The sequence below is a fragment of the Suricata suricatta genome, chromosome 9, assembly GCF_006229205.1.
Source record: "Suricata suricatta isolate VVHF042 chromosome 9, meerkat_22Aug2017_6uvM2_HiC, whole genome shotgun sequence".
Lineage (NCBI taxonomy): Eukaryota > Metazoa > Chordata > Mammalia > Carnivora > Herpestidae > Suricata > Suricata suricatta.
The window spans coordinates 131084261-131093925 of NC_043708.1; the positions used below are offsets into that span (position 1 = coordinate 131084261).

The 9665-nt window shown below is 48.2% G+C and overlaps 1 protein-coding gene across 13 annotated transcripts in view; it reads left to right on the plus strand.

Moving 5' to 3' along the window:
• AKAP13 (A-kinase anchoring protein 13) overlaps positions 1-9665 on the plus strand; it is a 314398-nt gene that overhangs the window by 206012 nt on the left and 98721 nt on the right. Inside the window, exon 1 of one of the 13 annotated variants that reach the window (XM_029953036.1) lies at positions 944-1039. The exons of the other annotated variants lie outside the window; for them this stretch is intronic. Within the exon in view, the coding sequence (XP_029808896.1) occupies positions 959-1039 (81 nt within the window). The 5' untranslated portion in view covers positions 944-958. Of the gene's footprint in view, positions 1-943; positions 1040-9665 lie in introns of those variants that run through there. 13 annotated transcript variants of the gene reach the window in all.

Here is a 9665-nt window from a genome sequence, read left to right on the forward strand (position 1 = left end):
TTGGAAAAGGAAGCCTTGTTTTTCTCTTCTTCGTCTGTGGATGAATCATGTTCCCACCACTGCAATTAGGTTTTCAAACCTCCAAGGCTGCTGGCTGCAGAGCTGAAAGGGCAAGGAGTGGTGTTCCTGAGGGTGAGGGAGAGAGGGGGGCAGGGGCAGGGGAGGGCCCCGCCCGAGAAGGGGGGGCAAAGGAGGAGGGGTCTTTCTTTTCTCCTTCCCCTCTGCTGTGGGGAGATATTTTCAACTGAAATCAGAACCAAGCCCTGCTGCCTGGTGAGCAACAGGCTGACTAAAGACTCGACTCTGAACAGAATCGCCAAGCATCTACTTTTTTTTCCTATAAAGGAAACATTGACTTTCCTTGTCTTTTTTCCTTTTTTCTTTTCTTTTTTTTTCTTTTTTTTTAACCTTAAGAACAGAAGCTAATGAGAGAATGAGAATGTTTTCATGGCATCCCTTTGAAGTAGAGTTGTCTTCCCTTTTCCTCTCTCTCTCTTTTCCTGATAAAGTACATACTGGATTTCTATTGCCAGCTCTGGGCTTTTCCCCCACGTGTGTCAGCCATTATGCTGAGCCGGTTCATCCTTAACCTTCCTGCCGGAGTGACCACCAGTGATGGGAACGGTGTGTGCTTGTCTTTCACTCAAGATCTGCCTAAAGCTCAGCATCAGGAGGCGCTTGTTTATATCATGAATCATAAATTTATCATCCCAGCGCTCTGAAGTTGCCAGAAAGTTCTCCGTTAGTTCAAAGAGTTGGATTCTGCTTGGTTTCTTCTTGATCATTTTTTGGACCCTTCGAGGGTTTTATAGAGAGAGGAGTCTGGAAGGCGCAGATCTCCAGCTCAGCGTGAGAAATTTGAAACTCTGGACTTGGGGGAGTGCGCTGGTCCGTCCCCCAAGTTAACAGTGGGTACGTCTCCTGCATTTTGTTTACTCTCCTCTGCATTTGGACAAAAATGTATGAACGGCACAAGAGGCGCTACAGCCTGTGTGACATCTCCAAGGTGGACAGGACTGTGGACGTGGTGCTGCTGAAGGTAAGGGGCCACACTGCAGGCACTGCGGGCTCTCTGGCCGCCGCCCTGCCCTGCGCTGCACTGGGAGAAAGACGGAGAAGATTGTGTGCAGAGTAGGGCGTGGAGGGGTGAGGTTGTTGATTTTAAGCTTCTTAAAAGACCGAGACGGGGAGGGACTTATGAATCAGCATTGAACCACTTTTGAAATGTCATTTTGCTTGCTTTAAAATGCATTCTTAAGCTGAAGAGAACCAGACTCTTGAAAATCACAGAGGAAGAAATACACCTTCAGAGTTGTTCTCTCCTAAGATATCTGTGTCCGTCTCTATCCCTGTGATCCCCACCCCCTCACCCTGCCCTGCTCCAGCCCCATCTGTCTGTCTGGGCATCGTACTCTGTTGGTCTTTTTTCCTGCTTCTTAGTTTCTCCCTCTTGTCTGAGTCTTTTCTGTTGGTTAGTCTACTGTCTCTCCCAACTCTTTGGGGCAAGATAGACACTTATTTCCTTGGGAAGCGTCTCCAACCTATTTCTTAAAGTTGCAGAGTGGTGCTTCTGTCTCGATTTGACTGCTTTTTTCACTGACTCTTGATAGCTGTATTTGTTTTCTCGGTGTCCATGACGTTGGGTGTCACAGCAGGATGGGGGCGGAGCCTCTGAGGAGCTAATTGCTCACAGAAGGCGTCCTTGCGTCTAAAATTAGTAAGGACTCCTCCAGCCATAAGATGGGAGTCTGGGAATGTTGGACGACTCAGGAGCACTTTTTGGAAGTTAGGCGGTTTTCTGGCAAAGGCAGGGGAAGCTGGAGGCCGGCCAGCTGCCTCACAGATGCCAGAGTCTCACTACCTGAGCAAGTGGCTATATAGAGCTGGCGGCGCGCAGGCAGGGTGCTGGTGGGTTTCCCCGGCCAAGGCCGTTTTGGAACCATGTTACCGATTTACCAATTCAGGTCATTACTTGAGACTTCCTAGTTTTTTTTTTTCTTTGGTCTGTTGAGGCCAACCAGTGGGTTTAGAAGGCTAGACACCAAAGCCCATGAAATGTATGAGTGGCCAGGTAGGCCTTGTGACTTGCGGTAGAGTGGTGTCACTGTCCCTCCTCTTTGCTGTCAGGTAGCTGCCCGACCTGCTCAGCCTAGACTGAGCGCTGTTGGTAACTTGGCATTTTAAGCTGATTCCAAGATACGGTCGATTTTAGTTTCTCTGAACTGTGATTACCTTGATGAAAGCCCTGGGGTGGTTTAAGATTTTTGTTCTCCTATAATATATTTATGAGAGCCCGTTTTTTAGGACCTTTGTATGCTTGACTCCTGATTTTACCTGTCTGGAGGGAAAAGAAAGTAGGAAAAGAGGGAGGGAGCCTAGAAAATCTCTGTGTAGGCATCCCAGGAAATACTACACATTTAAGATAAGGCTAACGTGTAGGACTCTATGCTCTCGTTGGCCTCCGAGATGCCGTAAGAAAACACTTGCATGTACATTATTTCACCTGAGACTTAGGGCTCAGGCAGCCACTCTCTCCCCCCGCGCCCCGCCATTCAGATGAAGAGCTTAAGGGTTCTCTTGAGCCACAGTGAGGAGCATGAAGTACTTCAGTTGCAAAGACATGATTTTTTTTTTCACAAGGCCACAGGTAATAAAGGACGTAATTAGTTTTTTTAGACCAGTCTGTTTGTATTCTTTTTCTTTCTGTACCATGCTGCCAACTATATAATGAAAGAGTTTTAGGGGAGAACATTTCTCAGAAAATAAGCATTTATTACAAATAAGTAAACACTAGGAGTCCTAAAACTAGTGTGTTTGAAATAAAATGGCTAAGTTGTGTGTTAATTTCTTTGGAGACAGACAAAGGTGACATTGTTGAGAACTACGCATTAAAACAGTATTAATACCTGTTCAGGGCAATGGCCCTAAGCCCAAGGGCGACACAGTTCTTTAAAATCCTCATATTGCTTCAAGACGGGCAATACATCGAGAGAAAAGTACAAGTTATCAAAAGTGATTTGACAGGAGTAAGCAGGGGCCTATATAGGAAATAATGAGAAGGCCTATTTTCTATAGAAGATGTTTTTGAGGTGCTGACATTTAAAAAACTGGTCTCCAGGGGCGCCTGGGTGGCTCAGTCAGTTAGGCATCTGACTACGGCTCAGGTCATGATCTTGTAGTCCCTGAGTTCAAGCTCCACGTGGGGCTCTGTGCTCACAGCTCAGAGCCTGGAGCCTGCTTGGGATTCTATGTCTCCCCCTCTCTCTACCCATCCTCTGTGCGCGCTCTCTCTCTCTCTCTCTCAAAAATAAACATTAAAAAAAATTTTTAAATTTATTTTTTTAATGTTTTATTTATTTTTGAGAGAGAGAGAGAGAGCATGAGGCGGGGAGGGGCAGAGAGAGAAGGAGACACAGAATCTGAAGCAGGCTCCAGGCTCTGAGCTAGCTCTCAGCACAGAGCCTGATGCAGGGCTCGAACCCACGAACATGAGATCTGACCTGAGCCGAAGTCGGAGACTTAAGTGACTGAGCCACCCAGGCGCACCCCCAGAAAAAAATTTTTTTAATGTTTAAAAAACTGCGCATAGAAAGATGCTGGCTATGCCAAGAGGAGGTGGTCCCAGAGGGAATGAACAGTAGACGGAGAGGACCTGAGGCCTCAGGGAAGAACTGGTGCGGCCCATGCGTGGGGTGCCCTGAACAAGCAGAGGAGCGGTATCAGAAGAGTCGTAAGGGGGACCTCAGGAAGAGAGGGCCTTGCCAGCCACGGGGAGGAGGAGCTGGCTCTGTTTGGATGGGTCACTCCTCAGACTGTGTTTTGAAGAGGTCCCTCTGGCAGTATGGGGACGACTTAGGCTGCCATTATGGCCACCCAGGCATGGCCGCTTGGTTTTGTGGTCTGAAGTGGGAAGAAGTGGATGGATATGGGATCCAGGCATTTGATTTTTGCATTCCTAGTGTTTGATTTTACATATGGAAAAGCAGATGGGGCTGGTCTGTAATTCCCTGAAGGTCTCACGGCGCCTGTGATAGGTGATCGGATGCAAACCCAGACCTGGTCGTCCAAGCTGACGCTCTTTCTCGCTAGCCGAGACCTCCTCCTCCAGTCAGCCCATTCCTTTCATTACACAAATACATGAATCGGTTTTCAGTTATAAACACGAATGTATTTCTTTCTTAGAAATTGTCTCAGAAGCTCTCTCAATTGTTTCTTTCCCAGAGTAGGAATGCCTTCCTGGCACTGAGGACAGTGTCATAACTTCCTAAAAATTCATGCTGTTGCACAGTTTTTAGCAGATTTCCCCCCACAGTTGTTTTTTTTTAATCATTTATAAGTATTCTCCAATTATATTTTGAGCTTGTGTAATTTTTAAGTTGTTTTTTTAATGTTTATTCATTTTTGAGAGACAGAGTGTGAACAGGGGAGGGGCAAAGAGAGAGGGAGACACAGAATCTGAAGACAGGCTCCAGGCTCTGAGCTGTCAGCACAGAGCCCAACACGGGGCTCCAACCCATGAACTGTGAGATCATGACCTGAGCCAAAGTCAGACACTTAACCGACTGAACCACTCCGGTGCCCCAGGCTTCAGTATTTTTAGTTGATGTTTTAAAAAAAGTATTATATTTGGGTGTATATCCCACTTCAGTTCCCAAGTGATCACATGTATGTTCTCACTCTACTTTTATCTATGGAAATTTGCTCTTCCTTATGAATGCGTTTGCAGTTTTTTCACCTGTTTGCTATAAGTACTCAAAACAGTGTTCCTAATTCATATTAAATGCTCAGTAAGTTTGTTCATTAAATGAATCCATATTCTAAGACTTGTAAGTAAAGATTCCTGCACATCCCACGATGTAAGCTGTAGTTAATGTACTGAAAGGTTGACGTAAGAACACGGAGATATGACCGTAAACACAAGATGTAGCTGGTGAACCTGCAGCTGTGGAATTCCACATTTAGAACTCTGGCCCCTCCTGCTGGCATCGCAGTAAGTCACTAGGTCAGCATCAGAAGTTTCATCCAGGGTTAGGTCCCCATGCCTGGTCTTCCGCATTCTGTCTGTTGGCTTCTTCAGTTCTATCCAGTTGGTTTCCTCGTGGCTCCTCTGTATCAAGGCCTTCCCATAAGATTTCTCTATATACATTAATCTTTGCCCCAAGACCAGCTCTTGCCTCCCACCGTCAGCCTCCAACATACCTGAAATCTTACCCCTTTTCTGATATCTTTTCTAAATAATAAGGTGCATAAGTTAATAGTGTTCCTCGGTCACTCACCCGTCTGTTCCCCAGCTGAGTACACACAGACACGGTGCTCTTCCTCAGCATATGACATTCTCTTGACGACCTCCTCTTGATGTTGGCAGCTCTGGCTCTTAACGACAAGTGGTTGTGACCGTGAATCACGTGCTCCAAGTGGGCTGTGGGAGAATCTTACTGTGGGCAGAAACCCTCTGGTAGCAACATGCCCGATTTTGTCAGCATCCTTCAGAAATCTCGTATGGAACTCACAAGTTGGTGAGTCATAGAGGTTGTCACCTAACGTAGGTCAGTAGCTCACTCAACGTGAGCATTCCCGAGACCAGGGTTAACCCAAGAGGACACTACGTATCTGAAACTTATGCAAAACTAGCATACCAAAATGAAGGGCGTCAGACTTCTAGAATGACTGCTCATACGAACTGATTTTAGTCCAAGGGCTGTTTCTGTTTTACTAATTTTTATAACTTTGGGTACCTGGAAAAATGTCTACTTAATAATAACAGGACTCTTCATGTTACTGATGGTTTATTGAGCATACTTTGTAGCTAGTGACTAAGAGTGTCAGGAGAATGCTTCAGAGATCTGCAGCCATGGTCTGTGTGCACGGAGTCCGAATGTTTGCGGAGGAAGATGCCCTCCTCCCTGATGTTTGGGCAGGCCGCGCGAGCTCATCAGCTAAAGCTCAGAAGGAGTACTTAGTCTTTACCTCTAGTGCCGTTTTCCAGAGAAATACACACCCTTTGGAAATTTATTTTTTCTTAGACACTTCCACCACTGCCTCAAACGAAAGACGTAGGGAGGCTAAGGACTGAAGACAAGTGTGCCTGTGTGCTCAGTTGCAGTCTAATTCCCTAAAAAGATTTTGACTCAGGTGTTGGCTTCCATGTCCGGATGGTGGGTTTTTGTTCAGCCCTGTAGCTCTGGCTGGACCTCCTGAGACAGTTGAGGAGGAAGTAAATGTGAGCAGTGGCTAGGAAGGCTGGGTGTAACCATAAGCTGCGTTATTAGGATGTTCAGATATAAACAGTAGGAGAAACATTGCCAAAAACAAAAGGCAGCTCCCTCTCTGCTGGAAATACGTACGACTCTATTTTCAGACTGATGGGAACACAACGTGGGGTGCAGTTTCGATAATCACAAGGGGTCCAGGCTTCGTGGCAGGAGCGAAAAATTACCCAGATGGGCCTGGCGCTTCTTGTGAACTTCATTTTTTTGTGCTCTACACGCACAGCAGCTCACCAGAACTTTGGATGTTGAACATCCATGGTGTCCGCCACCCTACTGCATATCATGGAGGGGGTGTGGACAGAGGCCTACGTTTGTTTTTTAGCAAAGAATCATAAATGCCATCAGAGCCAGCAAGTGGCTTTTTGGTAACCAGTTCCTCCAAGAACATGGATATTTAATGGCAGAGTCTCTGTTTTCTTCATTTACAGCTACTTGCTAAACACAATCTCTGAATTATCTTAACTCCCCTCTCGTATCCATCTGGGCAGTTGCCAGGCCTGTAGTTTGCTCATATGAGCTCAAAGATGCCATGGGGCAAAATCTGGAGAGAAGGGCTCATAGTCATCTTTGTTTTTCTCCTAAAACTCAAATTAGTAGTAGTTTCAACACTGTTGTTCCTTCCTTTTCTGTCTCCTCATTCTGCTATCAGAATCTTGCCCAGCCTAGTCTCCGAGCTGGCTAAAAAGAGTGTTAATAGTGCAGAGAGCTTACTTATCGTGTATTTATGTAAAAATCTCCATCTTAGATTCACCTTTTGGAAGAGAGACCAGCAGGCAAACAGCGGTGTTCCCATGTCGTGCTCAGGGCTCGGCGATGTATCTGAAGTAGCCACATGGTGTGGCCTTTAAGTCGGCTCTTGGTGTGAGAAAGAGAGGTGTTGAAGAACAGAACTGAGACTAGGGCAGGTGTATCTGTGACGTCAGACTCCGAAACCCAGCAGAAGGAGGGGAAGATGGTTAGTAATCCGGCTTGTCTCTCCGAAGCGGTTCATCTCTGTAGTAAGCGTGTTGTGTTTCACACCAAGAAGACGGTATGCTTGGTGCTGCTGTCACCGAGTACAGGATGTGGTGGAAAATGCTGAGACATGTTTTGACATTCTTTCCACACTTGGTGCACATGGGGTTTGCCCTCTGGGTAATGGCATTGACCATGATTGGTAGGATCTGGCCCAGAGCTCCAGCTCTGCTGCTCACTGTGCGAGCCGCTTGGCCACTGACTCTTCTTCTTTGCTGCACATTCATTTTGTTTTAGCGTTGGGAGGTTGCATGTAACATAAAATCTGCCATGTGTCAGGTGTATAGTTCGGTGTCATGCTGTTGTGCACCGTTTACTGCCATCCATCTCCAGAACGTTTTTGTCTTTGCAAGTAAACTCTCCACCTATTAAACAATAATTCCATGTTTCTCCCTCCCCCCACCCCCAGTCCCTGGAAACCGTTTTATTTTTTTATCTGTGAGTTCGTTGACTCTAGTTACCTCATAGATGTGGAATCATCCAGTGCTTCTCACTCATTCATTGCACCGAGCATAATGTCTTCAGGGTTCATCCATGCTATGGCGTGAGTCGGGGTTCCCTTGCTTTTGAGGGCTTAGTGGTGTTCCCTTAAGTGTGTAGACCCATCTGCTGGGGGTGATGCTGCTGCAGACGCGCGTGTGCAAGCACCTGCCCGCGTCCTCTGTGCGATTCTCCTCAGCTTCTATGCAGAGGTGGAACTGCCAGATCGTACAGCTGTCCCTGACCCGCCGTGCTGTCCCACAGTGGCTGCCGCGGTCCACACCTCGCAGGCCACAGGGGATGACAGCCATCCTGCGGGGAGCAACGTAGCCTCTCGTCATGGTTTTGATTAATGCGTGTTCCCCCCACGCACACTCACTTTTGTCCTGGAGATGCTTGCAAGGGGTCAGAAGCACCAGCTCTCCAAGCTGCTTCGTGCCCACGTGCGTGTCATCCTACCCAAAGGAGCGCTGCCTTCAGAGGGCCTTGTGCGTGGCGGCCCTGGCTCTCGGGCACAGCTGCTCACCTGTTCCCTCAGTGGCAAGTGCAGCCAGCAGCCGGCCTTCCTCTCAAGATCCGCAACCTTCTTCAACTATTGGAAAGACATCTGAACACTTCAGACCCAGCTTAGCCAAATAGAATAGGCGGCCTCTTCCTGCGTGCTGGGTTTCCCGTTTGTCAGATGCTGGGTGTGGGACCCCCTTTCTTTCTTCCGTGGACTCTGCCCCCCTGTACCAGCTTTCTGCTCCACTGCCTCTGTCTCCAGAGGGCGTCTGTGCCTTCTCCCAGAGCTGTGGTTCCCCCACGGCACTGCTGTCCCTCCCCTGCCGGCGTCCCTGGGGGAGGGTCCACCCTTGCTCAAGGACAAAGCCTGGGTCACCCTGGCCATATCTGTGGTTCGTCCTTCCTCAGTTTACACTTCTGGAAACCTTTGGGCCCGCCTGAGCTCCGCAGAAATGTCTAAGGGAGAGGTCTCCGCTCTGGGTTCCGAGGATGCGCTCTGAACTGTCTACTGGACACACACACGCGTGGTTCTGGTGAGGGTCCGTGGCTTCCCTCGGGTTCTTGGAGGGAGTCAGTGCCGCAGAAGGCAGTGAGCTCCAGCTCTGAGTGTCCTTGGCTCATCCTTTTCCCCCACACAGCCGGAACTCCCTGCCTCGCTTCCTGTCTCTCCTCTGTACTGCCCGCCTTACAAGGCCCACCTCACACACCACCACCTCTGTTAGGCGTTTCTCAAGTATCCGAACCAGAAATTATCCTTTGTCATTCTAGGGCTTCCTTAACCTCTGTGGGTTTCTGGGGCTCGCGTCCCTGTTACATTAACCGAACTGCGCTTCCCCACCTGGGGGCCGCAGCTGGTGGAGTTGCTTCACATCTGCCGTCCTGGGACATGGATGCAAATGTAACCCATGGCATTTTCGTTTAAAACGCATTCCTCATACTTTTCAGCCGTGAGATGTCCTGTGCAAAATGTGCTCAGGATCACGTGCTAGCCATCTGTCTAAGCTGCGCCTGAACACTGTTTCTTGCTGAAGGTGGGTGTCCGTGACACGCTAACGCGGGAGAGCTTGGGGGAGCCGTCATATACTGCATTTCCCCATCCTGCATCCTGCATGTGTGAAAAAGTCTCGATATATTTGAAACCTTGCTATTTTTCAATGTAGATTTTACTTTTAAATATTTGTAAACAAATCCTAATTAGAAGAGGGAACTGGCTGAAACTGTGTCATGGCCAGATTCTCCTGAGTGTCCTGTGTCTCTGGAGATGATGTGCCTCCTCAGCACATCCCTCTTCATTCACTGTCCATGACTGACACAGGTGCCAGGACCCAGCAGAGCCCCCCCACTCGCTGTGACCGACACAGGCGCCAGGACCCAGCAGAGCCCCCCACTCGCTGTGAC